This window comes from Setaria viridis, chromosome 6 (genome assembly GCF_005286985.2).
Source record: "Setaria viridis chromosome 6, Setaria_viridis_v4.0, whole genome shotgun sequence".
Classification (NCBI taxonomy): Eukaryota; Viridiplantae; Streptophyta; class Magnoliopsida; order Poales; family Poaceae; genus Setaria; species Setaria viridis.
Window position 1 is genome coordinate 26,268,319 of NC_048268.2, and position 22,771 is coordinate 26,291,089.

General features: G+C 43.8%; 1 protein-coding gene and 1 non-coding gene across 2 annotated transcripts; one reads left to right on the plus strand and one right to left on the minus strand.

Moving 5' to 3' along the window:
* The first annotated feature begins 12,972 nt into the window (after positions 1-12,972).
* On the plus strand, positions 12,973-21,872 carry LOC140223224 (protein neprosin-like). Its single transcript, XM_072294761.1, has 8 exons — positions 12,973-13,167; positions 17,270-17,362; positions 17,445-17,550; positions 17,831-17,979; positions 18,134-18,312; positions 19,986-20,037; positions 21,314-21,434; positions 21,640-21,872. Exons 1-8 carry the CDS (start codon positions 12,973-12,975, stop codon positions 21,867-21,869), a joined length of 1,125 nt encoding a protein of 374 aa, XP_072150862.1. The 3' UTR covers positions 21,870-21,872.
* TRNAN-AUU (transfer RNA asparagine (anticodon AUU)) lies at positions 15,880-15,954 on the minus strand. The gene has a single exon. It is a non-coding gene; the product is annotated as a tRNA-Asn (tRNA).
* Positions 21,873-22,771: the final 899 nt, after the last annotated feature.

A 22,771-nucleotide genomic window follows, 5' to 3' on the forward strand; every position in this document is an offset into this window, starting at 1 on the left:
TTCTTCTCTTTAATGGCTATCTCCTTGGTCACCCGCTCCATCTCCTTGGTGAGTTTTGCCCTTCAGCGCTTGAGGCGATCTATAGTACCAACAATGTCCGAGCGGGAATTCTCAAGGAAATGGATCCGGTGGTGTACCTCTTGGGCCCGGTGCTTGTACGAGTCTTCCTCCTCACGAGTTTTGGCCAGCTTGGCACGATCAGCCATATGGCGCAGAGCCCTGAACACTGGGATCCGCATCGACTCAATATATGCGGCGGGCGCTAGGGCTTCTTTCGCCTCTTTTAGGACTCGGCCACTGACATCACTGAAGAGCTGCCGAATCGACGAGGCGTCCTCCACCAATCGGCCGATGTCTTCTTGAAGGAGGGTCCGTTTGCCCTCAAGCTTGGCGCGGACATCATCAGGGACTGAGCTCAGGGTAACTTCACATGAAGCAACCTCCTCATCATCAGAAAGCGCGACCGCAAAAGAGAAGAGGCTGTTATTGGGAGTGTCTTGTTCCTGCAAAGGAGTGAGTATAAGGAAAATAAGTTAGCCAATGGTAATAGGAAATCGGCCAATTCGGGTGACAGATTTCTTACTTCTTTGAGGCGGATTTCTTCCACTTGTGCTTGCGGGAGTGCTGCCCTTGGTTCAGGAGCTGGTGCTACTAGCTCGTCAGAGGAGGAGGACTCGACAATTATTGGCGCTCTGCTCGGGCCGGCCTCTGGAGAAGTCTCCCTGGCCGATGGCTATTGAGAAGGTGCAGTTGGCGTCTCAAGGGCCTACATCAGGATCAGTCAAGTTTTTGATTAAGTATTAAAAAGTTGAGTTAAGAGATTCTGTACCTCAGTGGGAGGAAGCACTAGTGCTCCGGTTTCTACTTGGGGCGCCGCCGATTGCTCTGGAACCACCGGGCCAGTTTGTGTAGCCTAATATAAGAAAAAAGTCAGTATCGGGAGGATACTCAGGAGGACATGAATGTAAGGTTACCTGAAAGGCTTCTAATAGCTGAGATGCAACGGCTATTCCAGCTTCTGTAGCAACTTGAGGGTCAACCTCCTCGATGACCGGGAGAATCGGCGCAGCCAAAGTTTCCGCCGATGCAGCCGTCGGTGGATCGGCCGATTCCGTTCGAGCACGCACTCGGCGGCTTGTCTTCTTTATGATTTTCCTTGGCGTCTGCTTCAATCGGCCGGTGATGTCATCAACGGAGGGGGCGTGGTAGCCGATAAGGGGGAATTCCCTGTATGGATAACGATCCTCTATCGGCCGACCGCTCCGGCTGCGTCTTGGAGGGATTTGACTCTCAGACTGTAAGAAAAATGAGAGTTAGTGGTATGAAAAAGGAAAAGGCATCGAAATCAGCTGAGAAAAAATGATACCTCTGCGTTCAGGTCAATATTGTCGGGGTCCAGGATGTTGTAGTATATCACAGGGGAGGTGCAGAAGAGATGCTGTTTCCATTCTGCCCACCATAGCTTGAACTGTTGGACAGCAAAAGGGGCCACTATCCAATTGGTCAAGTCAATGGTACTGGAATCAGGCACTCGGTCGTACAACCGACTATAGTCGAGACCTTTAGTGAGCTCGTCCCGGAATTTTGCACGACCGGTGAAGAAAACATAAATCGACAGCTGACCCAAGCCGAACTGACGTGTCGTAACGGATGAATTGTAAAACTCATAAGTAGGGGCGTCCTTCCCCGAGAAGAAATTCGCCGGTAAGATCCCTGGCTTAATCAGGTCATCCGTGAGGTCATCGTCAAAAGTGTTGGTTGTCGAGTCGAAGCAAGGGGGGAGCTCGAAAAGTGGTTCTGATCTCTGGTACGGGAACCAGCTGGTGGTCTCTTCACTGAAGTCGTTATAGAAACATCTGAAGTATTCGGCTACCTTGGTGGCGGAGAATTGGCAACCAGAGAAGGCCGATGCTACTTCACCGAAGGAGGTGCACCGACGCCGTACGGTGGGGTTTTCCGCCGATTCAATATTGGGGAAAGTCATGTGCTCCACCTGTTGCTGTGAGATCTTGCTCATATACAAATTGAGCCACAGGTTGATAAACCACCAGGGGCCACCCGGATTTCCAATCGGCTCTCCCTTGGATAATTTGACGCCAATTTGATGCAGCATATGATAGGCCGATCCCAGCAGGTGTTTCCCGAGAGGAACAGAAGCTCCTATTGATAATGCTTCGGCCAAAGCCTGTGCATTGGAAGATGGACCAGCTGCTCTATCGCAGAAGAGGTGTTTTTCCAGCCACATCATCAAGAAGGCCGCGTACTCCCTTTCCGTGACTGTCCCGGTCCTCATATTGTTTCTGATAAACCCCTTCCACCCACCGATTCCTTTTGTTTCTAGCCGATGGGTCGGCTTGATCAAATAGCGGAAAGGGGTATCAGGAGAAGAGATGTCAAGGCCGGTCAGCATTACGACATCAGCCAGAGTGGGGGTAATGGGCCCATGTCCGAAGAGAAACGTGTTGAGGGCGTCGAACCAAAAATACAAAGCAACTATCACTAAGGGCTCATTCCTTTCCATCTAGGACAAGGACAGGTCGATGCACTGGCCAATTTTTCGCTCATCCCATTGAACTCTTTTAGAGTTGGCTATCTTTTGATACCACTCTTTCCAGCCGGGGGTTTCATTCGGCCATGATCTGAAAGTGCCTGACCAATGATCTATGTCCAAGGTCGACTGCTTAAATGGAATCCTATGGGTTTCCAAGTTGATTAGATCAGTTGGATCTGGGTTTCCCATAGGGCCTAGACAGATGAGACCGGGGTTTTCGGTAAGGCGAATGGTGATTTGGTGCCTAACCGCCTAAAAAAGGTAAAAAGAGAAGAACTAAGAATGGATCTATAAAGGATGTTTGTACGGTAAAGGTAAAAAGGAAAGTTCTAGTAAATACCTCGGGATGAAGGTCATCGTGACTGGCGGAACCGCTGGTGGAGCTACCGTCGCCGAAGCTGTCGGAGGGGCCTCTGTCGCCGATGAAGCCGCTGCCGCCGCTGATGGAGCTGCTGCCGCCGCCGCTGGAGCTGCCGTCGGGATCTCTGGTGCTGGTGAAGTTCCTGATGGCGCCGCCATTGGGGAGATGGTGTGGAATGTGGATGAAAAGGAGTCGCCGGAGGAGGAGATTGGAAACCAAGGAGGCGCCGGAGGAGATGAAACTAGTGCGCCAAGAAAGGAAGTTATTGGTTTGTGAAGAAAAGGTGCGGGACGTCCTGGTATTTAAGGATGGTCTGAGAAGAGGGTAAAGGCGGGATTTTTACCGTGCCGTCTACACAATTTTCGGGGGAGTGGTTGTCTCAGGCGCCCATTTCAAAAAGATTGCAATCATCAGGCATAAGACTGCGAAACGGAAGGATATCTTTAAGGCGTTTGTTTCGGAAGGGAAGCTAAAAGGAATTTCGAAGTAAAGATTATGTTTTACTCCGAAATTGGGGGGCATGTGTTGATGCCAGATTTTGACACGTTTGGAATCGGCGTCAAGAAGGAAAGGATTGGCTGATGTGGCAGGATAAGAAGTCACTATTGGGAATCGGCCGATTGGTGCTACAGTTGGAGATCGGCCGATTTAGCGCTATTGTGTTCTGATGGATAGAGTTGGTAGAGATCGGCCGATTGAGAGGTTGGAGCAGTTGGGCCAATATGGGCTTAAAGTGGATCAGAAAGAGAAGATGAAGGGGGATTGGCCCGTAGGGGTGCAATAACCAACTCTGATACGAGTTGTACTTGTAAATATTTGTTTTCGTTTAAAATTAGAGATAAATACTAGTCGGTTAAAAAGTTGGTTGTAACAGGCTATAAATAGCCACCTTTAGAGATCTGTAAAACAACACATCAATCAATACAACAATCTACTATTTCCTCATACTTTACTTTCAAGTTGGCGACTTCGCCAATACTTTTCTTCTTTCACGAGTTCGTACGGGTTGGCAGGGCTGCATCGACACGATCTCCGGCCGATTCTGTAAGTTCCGTTTATCGAGTAATATCTAAACTTTAACTTCGGGTGCATCGCTGTCGTTTCGTTTAGATTTATTCACCAGTTATCGATATTTACTATAATTCTAGGTTTTACCGGTCGTTCTAGTTTTATCACCAGTTATCCAGCTTGAGATTAGAACTTTCGGCTTGATTGTCATTATCTTCATCTATTACTTTTGCATAGCCGATTAGATCTATTCTCAAGTGTTGGTCGTATAGCGTTGTCTAGTTTACTCCGGTAGTTTTCTTTATAATCGCTGCGTAGTTATCAGCTGTATTATAGCCGATTATTTGGTTATAGCAAATTGGCTGATTCGCTGATATGCTACCTCGAGATCGGAACCTTAGCCGATCGCAACCCCTGAAATTTGACACGTTTCTTCCTTGCCAATCAACAAGTCAGATTGGCTGGCACGCCACGCAAACTGCACCAGGGCGATCACCCGTACAGGAGCTAAGCAGATTCTCCCGGGTCGTGTGTCCGACGCTGAGAGTCAATCGACTGACTTTTAGCGCCAACACAACTTTTATGACGTTCCATAACTTTATCACTAAATTTACTCGGATGTGAAACTTTATGATGTTTTCAGCCACAAACATCATAGATCTATGATGAGAACAAATGTGTCATAAAATTTTCATCATAGATCAACACATTTGTTGTAGTGTTCTCTTCTTTCAAATGATGTAAGAGTGGGGTTCAAAATTTTCACACAACTTACATAGAATTGGATCAAATTCTTATCTGTTCAAGAATTGCTTTCAGAGAGTAATAATGATGTAAAATTCACTGAATTATACCATGTTCCCGTTGAAGATCAACATCACCCCTGTTCCACGTCGGTCGTGGGCGAAACAATTGTAAAAAGTTGAATTCTAAGAATAAGGTTCTAGCTTCAACAGGGGCTGAGATTTTTTTCTTCCAAATAGAATTATTGCACAACTCAAATTTGATCACCTTAAAAAGTCAATGTTTCTTGGCACTACAAGGTAATCCAAGGCTTATATTTCACAATTACGGTTAGAAAATTAGCGCTCATGGTGACACGCCTCCTGCTAATCTCCTTGCGTGGAAATGATAATTAGGTCTATCTATAAGATCACATATGACACTAAAGACACGATTTCTTTTTAATGAGGTTCAACCGAAACCTACATCCAGGAGCATGACTACGGACGTTTCTCCATAATACCACAACACCGACCAATTGGGGATCCCAGCAATATGCCACCCCCCCCCATATATGTCATCATAGTTATAGCAAGAACCCTCATCTCATATTTATGAGTTGGTCGGATTACATGAGTTTGGCATGAATTCTATATATACTGCTAATAACACAAGCTCCAAGTTCCATTGTAACCGGGTCATACGTAATATTCGACAAAAACTCTAAGAACTTTTACAAATTTGGATTAGGATAAGAATGCCAGGCGAGGGGACTACAAACAATGTGATACAATGTGGGTGAGAAACACATAGAGGTAGACACAAGGAGGCAGAAAGCATCAGAAACATTATTGCCGTTCTAAGTAGTATATAGAAGAAAAAAGGAGAAAGAGAAAGAGAAGAAAAGAGGTTTTAAAAAGTTAACATTTAAAATATACTATTCAACATTTAGATATACTCTTTTAATTTTTTCATATAAAATATGAAACTAGTTTTTTCAAAAAAATTGGATCAGGTTCATATAGTGATAAATAAAGTTTAGAATGTTGAAATACATATATATGTATACAATCATAATCCAATAAACAATATTACCTATAGAGATCAGAATAAAAAATATGAATGGTTACAAAAATCCTTGTGATGTAGTGTAAGCAACTTTTTTCTTGTATAAGATGCATAGGAAATTGCAATGTACTGACCCCCTTTTGAATAGTTTGGTTTGGGAAAAGAACAATTTGAGGTATTTTAGAGTGGACTTAATTAATTTTGTTGCAAACTGTTTGAGCCCAAGGGGCTCAGAACGTTTGTACGAAACTGCCAGGCCACACATGAGGAGACAATCAGACAAACACCCGACATTAAAACTCTGAGCCCCTACATTTGAGAGATTCCAGCAAACATTTGAAACGGTTTGACGAGACAAAAATGTAACACCTTTTAGCTTCAGAAATAGAAGAGAAGACAACAGTAGTGTATCTTGAAATTGAAGCACAAATTCATACTCAGCAAGGTAAGAAAGAAACAGCTTGTACTTGAGCACTGTTCCGTCGCAAGCTCTGAACCTGCTTGGATACGACCCTGCTCTCTCCTAGCCGCAACCCACTATCCGAGAGCGTGGCTCTCGAGTGCAGAGGTGTCGACGCTGCGACTGCAAGCGCTGGCCACGAAGCTCGCGGTGACCAATGCTGATCTGATTGGAAACATGTGTTCAATTAAATGGATTGGCTTGTAAAATTTAAAACTGCATACGGCTTGAGATTTGGGTTCAGTTTACAAAATGGACTGACAATCTGGTTTGGGTTGGCCCAGTCAGACGGTAAACAAATCAGGCCGCCGTCAGCCCATCACGTGCAAACTTGCACGGCCCGACCCGTCTTCGCGAAGATATAGGCTACATGCGTTAGCTTTCTTCCGTATCACGTCCGCCGCCGCCGAATCATGTAAGCTGCCTTCACCCTCTCGTTGCGCGGAAGTCGATCGATTATGTTAGGATCTCGTTTTGTCGGATCACTGGCTCGAATCTGTAAACAAATCAGGCGTTTTTCGTTTTGAGACTGGAAATTTTGATGGTTTCTCCAAACGATCGTTTGGGGAAACCTAGCAACCGGCAAGTTGACGCTTTCACTTTCTTTTAGTTTGCTTTATGAATGTTGGGTTTGAGGCTTACTGTAGACTTATATCTTAGATCGAGTACCAACATCATTTGCATAAAAAATGAATAACTGGTTATGACCCGTGTATTTTACCTTCTTTAAGTATGGGAAATATGCTGCCGAGTAAGAAGGGTGCTGATGATGCCACAAGATTGTCAAATGAGAACAAAGGAACTTTGTTTTCAGGTCCGCTGGTCCTTCCTGTTTTTTTTTTCTTGCAACGTTTTTTATGGCTCTATTTGAGCAATCCACTCACAGTTGTCTCTTCTTCATGCTTCTTTAACTAGGTGACTTCTGTTTGGACAATCTTGTGTCAAAATTGTCTGAAAGTGTTGTTGCAGTTGCTTTGACTGATGGTGATTACCGCTGGTGTACTCTTAGAGTTCAAAGTATCTCTAAACATCATTATTGCGAATGATACAAATTATGGATTTGTAGGAAACAAAGTGGTATTTGCATCCTCTGGCATAGCTATAGAACGCGGGAGTAACTTCACAATGTTTGTGACTTCATCATTACCGGCTCCAAACCCCCAATCACCGCCGGTGATAGTTTTGACCATCGGTTTGAACCAAAAACTGACGGTGATGCTAGTTTTCACCACCGGTTATGTATTGTACCATGATTTTTTACATGATTGGCTTCCGAGCCGGGTTTCACCGCTGGATTTTCTCAAACCGACAGTGATATGCCGGTGGTGATAGCTAAATCTGTAGTAGTGGTTATAGCTTTACATTATGCAAAAAATAGAAATGTGAAGGTTGGTGTTGATAATAGTCATTTACTAATTTGTTGTTTATTTAATATGACTGTGACCATTCTATGTTGTTTCCTTGCTTTATCATCATAGATTGAAGTATGCGATAGAAGAACTGCTTTTATTGGGCTTCTGGAAGAATGTGTTTTGGATCACGTAATTGCTGTTGTCAAAGTCCTGTATGTCTTTGATTTTCATTGCATAACCCTCAATCATGAGGTCGAATTGATACCCCATCAGAGACACGTATTAGCAGTAGGGCGTGACATCTCTGGCAAAGTAATGGCCACAAGTGGGGCATGTACTGATTCACGAGGAACAGAAAACAGTGAATATCTTATGTTCTCAACATGTAAATTATCTGAGGTATGCTTGCATTATTACTAGTGTTATAATCTTTTGTGTTACTATATCCACTGAATGTATTCAATAAAGAAAATGTTAATGTACTCCCTCTATTTACTTTTATTTGTCGCTGTTGACTATAGTGCAAAAAGTTTTACCTCTAAACCTTCAAACTGTACAATTAAGTTGGAATTAGCATATATCAGTTCTAATCAACTTAATTGACCAGCATAAGCCAAGCACAATTTGGGTTGACTCTTTAGGCTATGCTAGTTCATTAATAATGATATCGTCAATTACAATGCTTGTACACTTGCTGAGTTATCATGCATTGACCCATTTTACAGCTCTCTGTGCCACTAACAACTTGTATCTACCAGGTAGCATGAAAGTTAATACTGTTGAAGAGACTTTTGGTGACGCATATCCTTATGGTGTCTGGGGTGAATTCAAAAAAGGAGTTCGTTTTAACATATTTGAAAATGTTGTTGCACTTGCTTCGTTCAATGGTGATTTTACAGTAATGTGCTATATGCCATTTCACCTTTGTATTCAGTCAGCACTAGCTCATGACAGTTATGGTGTCTAAGTGAAACAAAGTTTTTTGCATGCACGGGATTTTTCATTGACTCTATTGATAAATGTTCGACTATTCTGACTTCAGCGAGCTTGGTTAGGAGTCCTGATGGTGGAAACAAGATTGTTGAGGGCTTAAGGGTTGGTGCTCCTAATTATGCTTCAGTTCTTGTTCGTGACATTGTTTTAAGTCTCACTGTATGTTTTGCAGATTGAGGTGTTACTTCCAAATAAAAAGCGGTGAAGGGAAATTGGAATATTATAGTTTACATTACAATGTTGCTCTAGTCAGTGTTAAGAATTATAATGCTGATTGTCTTGCGAATCTGGAACATGATTTTCTAAACTTTTCTATTGAGGTAGTAGCTGCGGGACATTGCTTTGAATCAGGTGTATTATTGGCTGCAAATGGGAAACACACCAACTTGTCAGGTGATTTGGATTGTGAAAATCTTTGTTACTCTACATGTAAAACCACAAAGCTAGTGATGCTGATTTTCTTTATAATTGCCTAATTTTACATGAATATGTTGTAATTAACCTTATACAACTGACAACTTCTCTGTTTAACCTGGTTAGGTTGGGATTGGAGGACCCCTTGTTGATGTCAATGGAAAATTTTTGGGCATGAACTACTATGATACAAAAATGGGAACCCCATTCCTGTATTGTGATGATGTCTGCAGAATTCTGAATTATTTTAGGACAAAAGAGTAAGTGTGGAATTCTCTTTTGGTATTATTGTCCTTTATAGCGCTGGTTTGCGACTGTAAGATTTGTTTGAACATTTCATTAATATAGTTGAAGGAGGTTTAGGTCAACATAATATTTTATTAAATCTCATCTTTTGTGTGTTTGGCAGAACTAAGTACTTTACTTTAACTAGACAGGAGGAACATATTGTTAGAGATGGCGAGGGACCACCAAACATGTATGTTGACATATCTCATTACTAATAAGCCACCATCTTCTTTATAAATTAGCTAATTATATTTTGTTGTGGGGGAAAATCATTGAATGGCAGCTGGATATTACCTGAACCAAGTGATATGGGTGAAGAAGAACTTGAAAATGAATGGGCAGCCCTAGAAAACAGCATCAGGTTAGTAGTTTCTGTTCTACTCCGGTTAATATGATGTAAGCTTGTTTTAGCTGGATTACCTGAATTATCTGTGATTTAATATTTGAGCCTATATGTTGTTATGTAAGATAAAAGTGATTCTAGCTTTTTCTTTACGCTACTTGAAACCAGTGTACACCATGTGGATGGGACTAAAATATGCACACTAGAAGGGGATATGGTGTCTCTTTATTATGGAGAATTTGTATAACATTTACTCAGTCTCTCTTGTTTTTGTTTTGATTGCGCTATCTACTCATGTTGATCCCTATTGGATTAGTACTCATATTGATGTTCATCTATAGGGATAGAAAAAGACACAGAGGTCAACTTTACTCCCATCCTGAATGTGAGTACACAACCACTAAATTTTGATCACTAAATGTTATTTAATTATGCTATTCATCACTATATGTAAGGTCCTCTTACGATGCAAATTAAGCCTTTACATTTGTACTTCTATACAATTAGTTTAATATTGTACAAAATGCTAATCCGTCAACATTACTAATGCACCGTAGTTTCCTGTGATCTTAAATAAGTATTGTTTTAAAAAGTAACTTCACTCTGATATTAAAAAGTTGCATGCGCATAATCGTCTCATCAACCGAGTCCTTCGTATACAAATTAAATATGCAGATTGGTAAAACAAAATGCTACACGCACATCTCTACATAAATCTAGATGCCCAAAAGATCTCTATACGCATACCATGACCTTCACTGGCTCCTAAGTGTAGATCTCCATGGGTAAGAACAATTACTTGTAAAATGAGTTGCTGCACAAGTTGCCATCATATTCTAATCTTAGAATATTATGTGCAGAGTTAGCATGTGTCAGTGCTAATAAACTTTGTTGCACCAGCATAAGCAGAGTACAATTTGGGTTGACACTTTAGGTTCTGCCAATCCATTAAGTGAAATGTGATTCAACCACAATGCTTGTACACTTGCTGAGTTATCATACATTAAGCCTTTTAAAGCTCTGTTGTGCCACTAACAACTATATACAATATCTTATTACCAGGCAGCATGAAAGTTAATACTTTTAAAGAGACTTTTGGTGACACATATCCTTGTGGTGTCTGGGGTGAATTCAAAAAAGGAGTTCCTTCTAAAATATTTGAAAATGTTGTCACACTTGCTTCGTTCAATGGTATTTTACAGTAATGTGCTATTTCATATTTGTATTCGGTCATCAGTAGCTAATGTCAGTTACGGTGTCCAGCATGTGAATCAAAGCTTTTTGAATGCATGGGATTTTTCATTGATCACGTCGATAAATGTCCGACTATTCTGACTTCAGCGAGCTTGGTCAGGAATCCTGATAGCACAGTGAGATCATTGAGGGCTTAAGGGTTGGTGCTTGAAATTACACTATGATTCTTTTTTTGTGCAAGACACCGGTTAAGTCCCACTGTATTGTTTGCAGATTAAGGTGTTGCTTCCAAACAAAAAGTGCATTGAAGGGAAATTGGAACACTATAGTTTGCATTACAATATTGTTCTAGTCAGTGTCAAGAATTACAATGTTGATTCTCCCGCGAGTCTGAAACATGATAAGATAGACTATTATACCAATGTAGTAGATTTGGGTTGTCGCTTTGAATCAGGTGTATTAATGGCTGCAAGTGGAAAACATACCTGGTGGTTAGGCAGTTTGGGTTCGAAGGTCTTCGTTACACTACATGTGAAATCACTAAGGTAGTGCTGCTGGTTTTCTTTTTTTTTTTTGCCTACTTTTAAATGAATATATGATGTACTTAGCCCTATCTACTTGGTTTCACAACTGACAACCTCTCCATTTGACATGGTTAGGCTGGGATTGGAGGGCCTCTTGTTGATGTCAACAGCAATTTTGTGGGCATGAACTACTATAATCCGAAAATGGGAACCCCCATTCCTGCGTTGTGATGTTCTCTGCAGAATTCTGAACTATTTTAAGACAAAGAAGTAAGTGTGGATTTCTATTTTGGTATTAAAGCTCTTGTTAGTGCTGGTACACAGGATTTGTTCTGCAGTTGACTGTAAAATTTGTTTGAAGATTTCAATAATCTAGTTGAACAGGAGGTTCGGGTCACCATAATTTTTTATTAAATCTCATCTTTTGTGTGTTTGACAGAACTAAATATTTGAATATAATAGTTAGATGGGAGGACCATATTGTTAATTAAAGATGACGAGGGATCACCAGAAATGTATGTTGATGCATCTCATTATTACTATCAAGTTGCCATCTTCTTTATAAATTTGCTGATTACATTATGTTGTATGTTGTGGGGAAATTGTTGAATGGCAGCTGGACACTACCTGATCCAAGTGATAAGGATGAAGAACTTGAAAACCAACGGGCAGCACTAGACAACAGCGAAAGATATGGATACGTGCGTGGACATTTTGCCGTGCGCAAGTAGTTTTTGTTCTACTCCGTCTAACATGACGTAATCTTGTTTAGTTGGATTCCCAGAAGTATTTTATTTGGCATTTGACACCTATAAGTTGTTAAGTAAGATAAAATTGATTCGTGCTTTTTTTTTGTTGATGCTACTTGCAAAGCAAGACCTGTACTACTGAAGTGTACGAGCTTATTAAACAATCTCCGGAGACACTATTGATCTCTGCAAGTGAACTGCGTCGTACTTTTTAGCACATTAAGGCTCATTTGGGAGGGCTGAAGCTGAAACGGCTCTGGTTGCAGGTCCTCTAGTGGAGTAGCTTCTCTAGTAGAGCTGAAACCGTTTTGAAAAGTGTTCAGCAAAACGGTTTCTCCTGTATTTTTAGGAATAGATGTAAGAGGTTAAATATCCTATATGCCCTTGGTTGTGTTGATTGTGTGAATAGATGAATTGAATGTTTCACATTAATTTATAATTTAAGTTTATTAGAAATTATGAAAATAAATTAAAGGAATTAGTGTGCCTTGTAATTATAAAATCTAATAAATAAAATTATAGATTAACTAGTGATTTTGTGAGTTGTTATGTAGTCAATAATATCTCTACTTTTTTCCTTTTATTAACCATTTTCTTTTCTTTTATATTTTTCCTTCCGTCCGGCTCCTTATCTTCCTTTTTCTGTGGTCCTTATCCTTCCACCGTATTTTTCCTCCCAGCCACCACACTCCGGCCTTTGCCCCGCCGCTTCTCTCTGCTTCGTTCTGCCTGGGCCCTGCCGAGCTACTCCACCACCGAGCCACTTCCCTGCCACCGTGCTGCTCAATTGCTCTAGCTCCTCACCACATCTGCCTCACCCCCATCGATACTCGCTGCATCGGAGTTGGACGAACGCCGGGCGCTCAATGGCATGGTGCTGGCGTTGCGTGCGGCCGCGGCGCTGCTGGCGTTCGTAGGCATCGCGCTCGCCGTGTCATGCTGCCATGGGGACTGGATGGTGGATGGAGTTCGCCTGCTACCACGAGTACATGGACCTTCTCGGCACATCCGTGGTGGCCTGCCTCTACTCCGCCGCGCTGTTCAGACGTTTGATGGGCAAAAGGATAAGATGGCCCCCGCAGCCGAGGGTGAAGCTGCGGTTGGCTCCCCAGCTGTCGAACTGCTCCAGAAAGCGCGTTGTCTGGAGCTTCTGTGGTGGAGCCATTTTGGGATGTAGTTTGGCAGGGCACCCTAAATTGCATTAATTCGTGTTTTGTTTAGTGTCTATGTACCACAGCCCTGCGCAAGAGCTGCAGAACCATCGCACCACACTGACCGGCCATGGCATAGGCTGAGAACAACGAAGCCATAACGGCAAGAGTCCCCGGTCGTCCAGTCATCTAGGAATCTACCCATGGTTCCGTCCTTAAGCTTAGAGTGTTGACTGGGGTTGGACTTTGCCAGCATCTTACACTGTGAGACACACGTACATGAAGAATGAAGAATCATTAGCACATATAGGGTGTGTTTGGTTGTTCGGCTAAGTCTAGCCTGATTAGGATCCAAAGCCTGGCTAGCTGAAGCCTGTCTCCAATAATATATTTGATCCGTGTTTGGTTGCCTAACTTAAGTTAATCTCCGCTACACTAGCTCAATCATTAGCACGTATAGGGTGTGTTTGATTCTTCAGCTAAGTCTAGCCTGATTAGGATCCTAAGCCTAGCTAGCTGAAGCCTGTCTCCAATAATATATTTGATCCGTGTTTGGTTGCCTAACTTAAGTTAATCTCGACTACACTAGCTCATGTTTAGTTGACTACACTAGCTCATGTTTAGTTGCCTGCATATTGTGATACAGTGACCTCATCTTGGTTGAAGGTGAAGTTACCACCAATTATCCCTCTTCCTTCTCTTGTTCTCTCTGCGCACCGTCACCAATTATCTTCTCTTGTTCTCTTCACACACCGGACTCTCAATTGTTAAACGCTAGATGAGATAAAAAGAGAAGTACATTCAAAAGTACGGAAGCACCAGCCATTAGCTTCTCGACGAAAAAAACAAGAACGTAGGATTCCAAGCACACGCCGCCGTTGTCCAATCCTTGTCATTGAAGGAATACAGCAGTCAAATGGAGCTCCACCGCTCCTACCTCGCCGTCATGACCTCAAGGTCCACTGAATCAAGATCCCTTGCGGGCGAATCGAGGTCCCGTGCGGCCAAATCGAGGCTCTGTGCCTTCGATATTGATGGCGCTACCACCAGCAGCAGGAGCACAGCCATCCTCCGTGTCACCGCTCCTGTCCTGGACGCTGCCGTCGAGAGCGGAGCCTGCGGCTCGGACGCACCGCTGCTCTTGCCCCTACTCAAGGAAGGGTAGGAAGAGAAGCAGGAGGTGCCGGAGCTGAAGGTGCCCGCGGTGGCGGGCAAGGGTCCAACAGCGACGAGAGGGAGCTCGTGCTCGGGGCGCCGCCGGCCGTGCTGGTGAGCGCCGCCGCTTGGGGCGCTGCCGGCCACGCGGGCGAGCGCTGCTGCGAGGGCCTCCGTCGGCCGTGCGGGCTAGTGCCGCTGTGCGGATGAAGAGGATGAAGAGGCACGACAACGAGCAGAGGAGGATGAGAGGCGTTCCGGGGGTGAGGGGATGGGGTGCGCCTGTCTTATGCAAGCCTAGCTTGCAGCTTGCTGGAGACGTGTGGGTTCCTCTCACGTTTATCTCTAGTCTGGCTATAGGAGGTTGGTTGCATTGGTGCCTGGTTAAAAGGTATAACCAGGCAACAAAAAATTGATTGGTCGGTTCTGGGAAGCCTAGCTAGTCCTTAGCCAAGCAACCAAACACACACATAGCATCCGTGTAGTTGCAGCGCAGTCAGAGACCAGGCTTGGCTCCATTCTAGAGCCGTTTAACGAGTTGCTTTGCCAATTTTTGCCGGATATGGGGGCAGGACAAAAGGAGCAGGCAGAGGGTAGGAGTGCAGGGCCCTTGTCACTCACATGGATCAGACATGTAAAAACACACATCTACTAGTGGACATTTCTCTTTCGATGATGGCTACGTCCGTCCTGGGGGTGTTCCTCTTTCCACAGAACAAGACATCAAAGCTCAGCTGGATTTCTATACCCCTTCTTAGTTCTCAGGCTGAACACCAAGGCCCATATATGCTTCCCGGGGTGGTGGTGGTGGTGCTGGACTACTGCTTGTATTCTTCTCTCAGCCAATCCATGGTACATCAAACTGCGGGCAGAAAAAGCAGCATAATTAACATGCTACTACACCCTCTATAGAATTATTCTTCATCAATTCGTTATACTTAGCAAGATGATGAATTAAAACATTCAGAAAAATTGTTTTATTTCATATGTAAAATGGAAGAACCAGAGATAAGCAGCTAGACCAGCATCTGCAGGAACCGCAGTAGTAGCAGCTTCCACCACAGCAAGACATCTTCAGGCTATGCGTGTGTGGGCACGCACGCGTGTGCGATAACAAGAAATTAAAGTTGTAATTTTTTTGTTCAAACAAAAAAAGGATTTGCTCTAATTTCATTCTGTAAACAACAGCAAATCCACCGCCGGATTTGTCAAAGTTCAATGTGCTCTTTCAGAAATTTTAAGAAGAAACAGCAAACACGATGGCATGGAACATAGATTGATCCGAACAAAAGGTAAGTCCTTGCTCTCTACCGATCAGAGCTGTAAGAAATTTAAGCTGAGTTTGAATTCTTAATACATGCAGACAAAGCTCTAGTGGTTGCCTCGAGACTTTTTAGTTCAGCATTGCTTCCATGGCTTGTACAGTTATGTAAACTTCACTGCACTTCAAAAGAAAATGTTTAGAAGGAAATGAAGTTAGATATTAGTTTACTGATAATGAATATCTGTTGAAGAAAGAAGAAGAAAAACAAAGATGAAATAAAACGCCCACCGTGGGGCTCGAGAACCCACGACCACAAGGTTAATTGCCTTGCGCTCTACCGACTGAGCTAGACAGGCTTTGCTGTAGAAATGGTTGAAGTTTGTAGTAGTTTGCAACATAACGCACTAGCTTTTAGATGAAAATATATCTAACAAATCAGAGATATAGCATAGTACAACTGGATGTCTACGACTCCGTCCCCTGGAATCCATTCGAGTTGCAAACCAGGTCAATTTCAATGGGGTCTCATGCATGTCCTTGAGGACGTGTGTGACAAAATGAGTTCCTAACCGCTGCTGTGGAGCGATTATGGGCAAATGGTGGAGGATATTGTGGCACATCATCTTATGAGTTATGAGGAAGGCCAGACGGTGTTGGATCTGGAGGATCTGATAGTGGACGACTTTCTAGATCAAGTTGTTCTCCATATAGTGTTCGATTCGATTGATGAATGAGCATTTGCGCTAACTTGCTGCTGCGGTTTGAGCTTCCGGAAAAACTTTATGCTGTTTAACATGTCTGAATAGTTGAAGAGAAAGCAGGATGTTCCAGAACCCAACGTTTGTAGTTGTACTATGCCGTATCTCTGATTTGTAAGACGTCTAAAATTTGGTACTCATCATATAAGACTATGTATCATTTTTACCGCGATGCCCGTCTAGCTAGTCGGTAGAGCGCAAAGGCTCTTAACCTTGTGGTCGTTGGTTTGAGCCCCACGGCGTTGTGAGTTTTTTTTTAATCTTTTTAATCTTTTTTTAGCTTCTGAAGTTGAAGATTTGATTCCCTTTCAGATTTCAGCGAAAAGCAAAGTTTTCGCCACTGGGTAAAATCTAAATCCATTTTGTTACAGATGCACGTACTGTCAGATTGTCATGGTTTTGTTTGTAGTCCGGCTAGTACGTACTTAATTACGGACTGTTAACATCAACCCTGGAACTATTGGCCGTTCTTCTTCTTCTTGCCAACAAAGAAACAACTCGTCGCGTGAAGTACCTGGGTATTTTTGTTTCAAACATATTCGTGATCGAATAGTTTCATGCATGGCGCGTACTTTATAGTAATTAGTAAATGGGAAAAAGAATGGAATGATATAACAACAGTTAGATAGCATACCTTTTATTAACCCATCATACATTTCTATCAGGCAGATTATTTGCCACTAAATAATGATGTTGATTTCCTTCCTATAAAAGAAAGATCAGTCACAAAATCTTGACTATTTTTAATCTTGGACAGCCCATGCGTGATTGATTAGAAGGGGTTGGGCCTTTATATATGTCAATATGTTGCTACAGAGGCGTCAGCAATCATCTCAGAAGGTGTGGTGAGAGAGTCGATCAGAATGAGTTGCTCTTTGATCTTCATGATGCTCTCATGCCTGCTCCTACGCAGAGGGCACGAAGATCAGCCGTCCCTGAACAAGACGAGATGGCCCTGGAGAGAGAGCTCATGATGCTCAACAAACCCTATGTCAAATCCTTTAAGGTAATCTCTTGCGCGCTACCACGCATTTACCATTCGAGATTAGCTCTGTGATTTCATGTCATCATTTTTGATGGGATAATAGGACAAGTACGGTGTAGTTTTTTACTGCATCGACATGTACAAGCAGCCTGCGTTCGATCATCCACTGCTCAAGAACCACAAACTTCAGGTCACAAAAAGAGCCAATTGTCATCATTTGTTTTCTGTTTGATATATGTTACGGATGCATTTTGTATGTTACATTACATCTCTTTTTTGATATGGTGTTTTTCTTATTAACATCGACGAAACCCATGAGTAAATATATGCATCCTCATTACTATTTAATTTGGTGGCATGTGCAAATTTCTGATCGATGCATGCACTGGGAAGAGAAAAACAGTAACGGACTAACAGCGTTTTAAATTATCCGTGAAACCCAGATTCGTCCGTCTTCGGAAAGTACATGGACTGGTCCATCGACGGCAGGCGAGCGGATTCGTGTTCATCCGCAAGAAAGTTGCCCTGACGGAACTGTTCTGATACGGCGAACTCTGAAGCAACATCTTGTAAATGCAAGCGTGTCTCTGCCGAGGTTCAGACCACAAAAGGATCACAGTGAAATTCCTGGGCAGCATGTGAGCTACCATTCGAAACTTTCCTGCCTAAACTCACCTTGGGTTCAACAGATGACCACTGATATATGCTGCACTTGTTCCTTGTGTTCATGGAGCAAACGTTATATTACCTGAAAATGACATGTTATCTCTGCAATGCCCTTGGTGCATGCAGTTCGCCCAGCTGCTGGTAGACAGCGTGGAAGGCTCCAAGTTCCAAGCGGCTGGCGCGAACATGGAGGTGGACAACGTCGCTGTTCCAGCAGGCCAAGTTTCGTCAGCTCAAATCCTGCTCGTCGACGATAGCTGCCACTCTAGCGTAGTCAGCGTCGTACAATCTGGATGGAGTGAGCAGTTCCCCAATTTCCAATCCAACTACCGCATTTGTGACTCTTCTAGTTGGATTGTGATGAGATTATTAGGAGATTGTAAAAGTAACTCTCCCACTAACACTGAAATGGATATTGGGATATTCCCATAAACTAGTTATTGGGAAATATTTATTTGGAGATTGCTGGAGATACTGTAAGGGTGCGTTTGGTTAGGCTGTAGCTTTTTGGCTTTTCGAAAAGCTATTGTGAGCTGTGGGTTGTAGAAAAGTAGCTGTGCGAAATCAGCTGTGGGAAAAGCAGAAGACCGTTTGGTTAGAACAGTTGTAGCTTTTGAATAAACTGTCGAGTGGACCCTACATGTCATCCATAGTCCACCCCACTCAACTCTCTCCCTCTCTATCTGACGAGCGGACCCGCTCATGTAGAGTAGCCTAGTTGTTTCCATTCGCGTAGGTAGAAAGTGAGTGTCGCCACTCGCCGTCGGCCCCCGCCTCCGCGTGCCGCCGCGGCCAAGGGCTGCCCCGAGCCTGCGCACGTGCGCCAGCTTCGCGCCCATCTTGGCACCGTGCCCGCCTTAGCGCCACCGCGCGCGCTCTTCCGCTTTGCTTTCGCGCCGTCACACGCCCGCACTGGCCACCGCGCTCACCTGCACGCGCGCCTTCCCTGGGGTTCAAGAGGATCAAGAAATGTGTCACACCCAACGGATCGGCGACATTGACAAAGTCCTTGAGGTTATTCCGCTTCTTCTCCTGTCAATTGTTTCAAGAAGAAGACACCAAAATTTTAGGTCGTGAGCATCCAAATAAGCGCAGCCACTTATTGATTGCTCAAGTAAGCTAGTAGGGCACAAAGGGATAGGGATGGACCTTGAGATTGAGAGCGGTCCAGGGGAGCATGACCTTGCGGAGGTCCTGCTGGAGGTGGCGGAGCGTGGATGGGAGGTTGCCGCGGGAGAAAACGAAACTCTTGGGGGTCTTGGCGCTCGTGATCTGGTCGACGTTCGCTAGCGCCGCCTACTGCTTCTGAAGCATCGTCGTGGGGATCCGCAACCTGCAGCCCCGCCTCTTCCCTAGCCCGGACCTTGGTTGGTGCATGGCCGGGGTCCACGTACGAGTAGGACGCCGCTGTGGATCCGGCGCCGGTGCCGGCGCAGGAAGCTACCTCCAGGTGGTGGGCGGCAGGTTGCGGTGGGCGGCGAGGGGAGGCGGGCGGCGGGCTGGCGACCGGGGGGCGGCGGACGGAGGGCTGGTGACCGGAGGCGGCGTGCCGCCAGGGGCAGTGGGCGGAGGCGGTAGACGGACGGTTCCGCGGGGAGGAGCGTTGCGGGAGAGAAATAGAACGCAAAGCGGTATGTTTCATAACCAATAGTAAGGTGGTTAATTTTTTACCCCAAAAGCACTAAAAAGTACGAGGAAGGTGCTTTTATTTTTTACTAGACAAAAACAACTTTTGGGCAAAAGCACATGTGGCTTTTTGACCCTTTAGTTATCTTTTGGCTTTTACAAAAGCAAAAGCAGGTCCAAAAGTCTAACTAAAGGCACCCTAAGTTGTCTCTGTGGGACTACGAACCTGTGTAAACTGTTTAAGACAAACGTACGGATGAATCATGCATATAGGATGACCAATTTGACATTTTCATAACTCTAGGAAATTTGTGCCGAACTTCTTACATCGTTCTTTTTTTCTGACTACCAGGTCGATCCACAAACAAGGAGACAGTCAAACACGTTTCATGACTCTTTGGACGGTGCGTTTCCCAGGACATTATTTTTATTTTTTACAACTTATTTTATCATCTTCGTCTGGTGTAATCATTCTGGCCATGAAGGTGTTGTTTTAGATATTGACATGGTCCTAAAAGTTATATAAAATTAATTTAAAAAATCATGAGACAATACTAGTTTATACCAATCTTGAAAAAGACTAGTATAAAAACATCCGATGGTTGAGATTAATTTATACTACTTTACTTATGGTATGGATAGTATATATGAGTAGTATAGGTAGTACAAGGGTATTATGGGAAAAGAATAAAAACAACAACTATATAATATATTTTTCTTTTTCTTGGTAATATATTTTCATTTGATAATTCTTTTTCTTTGAGATGTTAATATATTTTTCATCAAATGCTACCGTGGCAATTTCATTTTTTTTTCCTCCGCTGGCCGGATTTACATGCTCGTTCAGAACGAAGCACCTCTGAATCTTCAGTTTCAGTTTTATTTGTTGGAGAAAACTCATCCTCATGGTCTAAAGTTTGAACAAAAAAGGTACCCAGTAAAACGTATATTTATATACAACATATGACTATATGTCATTGAAGGACAACAAGCAAGGCAAATAACAGTAGTAGTACAACACTCTCATCAATCATCATGACCTCGTATCTACTCTCTCATCATGTTCTCGTATCTACTCTCTATAGCCTTCTTGGAGTACTAAAGAAATGTAGATCGCTGGGATGGGTTCGGGTGCAGCGGCCGCCGGGCAGGGGCAGCACGGTGTGCCTGGGAAGAACCGAGAGAGCCAGCCTCTGGAGCGGCGGCATGCGTAGGAAAGATTAGAAAACCCTAGGATGTGGCCTGGACGCGTGAGGTGGCGGCATGCGCAGGGAAGATCGAAAAAACCTATGAGGCGGCCTGGATGAGGTCGATTAGAAAATAACTAATCAAAATTTAATTAATAATTTGTTACTATATTACCCTTACTAATAATATATACCACTAGGTGGTAGTATTGTGTACCATAAAAGAGCTCAAAATTATAGTCATCGTACGTCGTGTGGTGTGCTCTGTGCTCCTGGATTATCCTTAACCAATATTCCCACTATTCCAAATTCTATTTGGTTTGGCTTTTCTAGATGCATAGCTTTTGACATACACCTAGATATAGTATATATCTAGGTGAATATTAAAATCTATATATCTAGAAAAATCAAAATGAATAGTAATTTGGGATAGAGGAAGACAGATATCTTAGCCTTCTTTACTTATAATTGATTTGAGACCTTGTGGCTGCAGGCTGACGACTGCAGAATGACTGGCTGCTTGAACACGCTCTGCCGGGGCTTTGTGGTCGTGAGCCAAACTGCTGCTCCTGCTATAGTCCTTCGACCTGGATTTGCTGGTATCAGTATATCCAAGATAAACAACTTGAACCTGAATGGAACTGACCTGTCCTTCACATCTGACATCTAATTGTACTGGATGCGTGGCTGTAGGCATTCACCTTGTCTGAATGTTGAGGCCGGACCAATTACTTTATCTAAAAAAAAATTGCACTGGATTCACTCATGCACAATGCGATCATACACCTCACGAGTGTTTCTACCAATATGCTAAATGCCAGGATGGCCTGACCGGCAACTGGCAAGTGTTCCTCAACCAAGAGATGGTCGGCTACTTCCCCAAGGAGCTCATCAACAACATGGCCGGTGCCACTCAGGTGCAGATGGGAGGGATCACCTATGCGCCACCAAGCCAGAAGAGCCCGCCCATGGGCACCAGAGTGGCGCCGGTGCCCGGCAAGGTTACCCTTGCCTCCAAGTTCGCGCAGGGCCAGGGTGCAGGGCGCTAATATTGCAAAGTGACGGTATTTTACTCAAAAAATTCAGTACCATCGGATGATCCGACGGTTCATCGGAGCTACCGTCGGAGCAATCGGTACAATGAAAAATCAGGGAAAAAGAGTTAAGACCATCGGATGTTCCAATGGTAGGATTTCTAGTAGCATTGGATGAATTCTGGGATGAAGGAATTGAAGACACAAAAAATCCTATAACACCGAATGATGCGATGGTAGGCTAAGGGAAAGTGCGGATGAAACATATTTACCTCAAAAACTTCTAGAGAGGTTTTGGCAAAAATCCTTCAGCACCGGATATTCCAACAGTGCATCGAATCAAATGTCAGATGAAGCATCGGATGAATTTTGGATGTGTCAGTGAAGAACTTGGGTGTGGGGAGGCCAACGGCTAGTTACACCGGATGTTACGATGCATGCCAAAATAGGTCATCGGAACATCCGATGGTATACTTTAACTAGCCATTATAGCAACGGCTCTTTGATGCCTTGGTCTATTTATAACCCCCTCCACTCGCCCCTTTGAAGTTGCTGGAGTGTGCAGGGATCCATTGGAGATCAAGACTCGTCAAGAACACATTCAAGCCACCAAAAGTGCATAAGTGATTTATCAAAGGCTTAGCACAAGCTTAGGAAAGTGATTAGTACTAGGATAGGCCTAGAGAAAGAGAGAGGGCAAGGTGTGCCTACCTTGTGATCGGTTCTAGTACTGAACTATAGTTATACAAGGTGTGCCGGCGCCTTGGAGCCTTGGTGGCTCGCCGACAAATCTTTGACCCTCCGGCTTGGTGTGGAGCGGCGTCGAAGATCGTGTGCTGGGGACATGGAGACCCCCTTCCTTCGTGGAGAAGCTCCTTAGTGGAGACGTCATTAAGATGACCGGGGAACTTGGCGTG

Bases quoted from the DNA above. Each gene is read 5' to 3' on its own strand.
- LOC140223224 (XM_072294761.1), top strand. From the start codon at position 12,973: ATGGGGACTGGATGGTGGATGGAGTTCGCCTGCTACCACGAGTACATG. The intron at 17,980-18,133 runs GTGAGCTACCAT...TGGTGCATGCAG, and splicing joins GTGAAATTCCTGGGCAGCAT to TTCGCCCAGCTGCTGGTAGA. The intron at 20,038-21,313 runs GTGCGTTTCCCA...TTGTGGCTGCAG, and splicing joins GTTTCATGACTCTTTGGACG to GCTGACGACTGCAGAATGAC.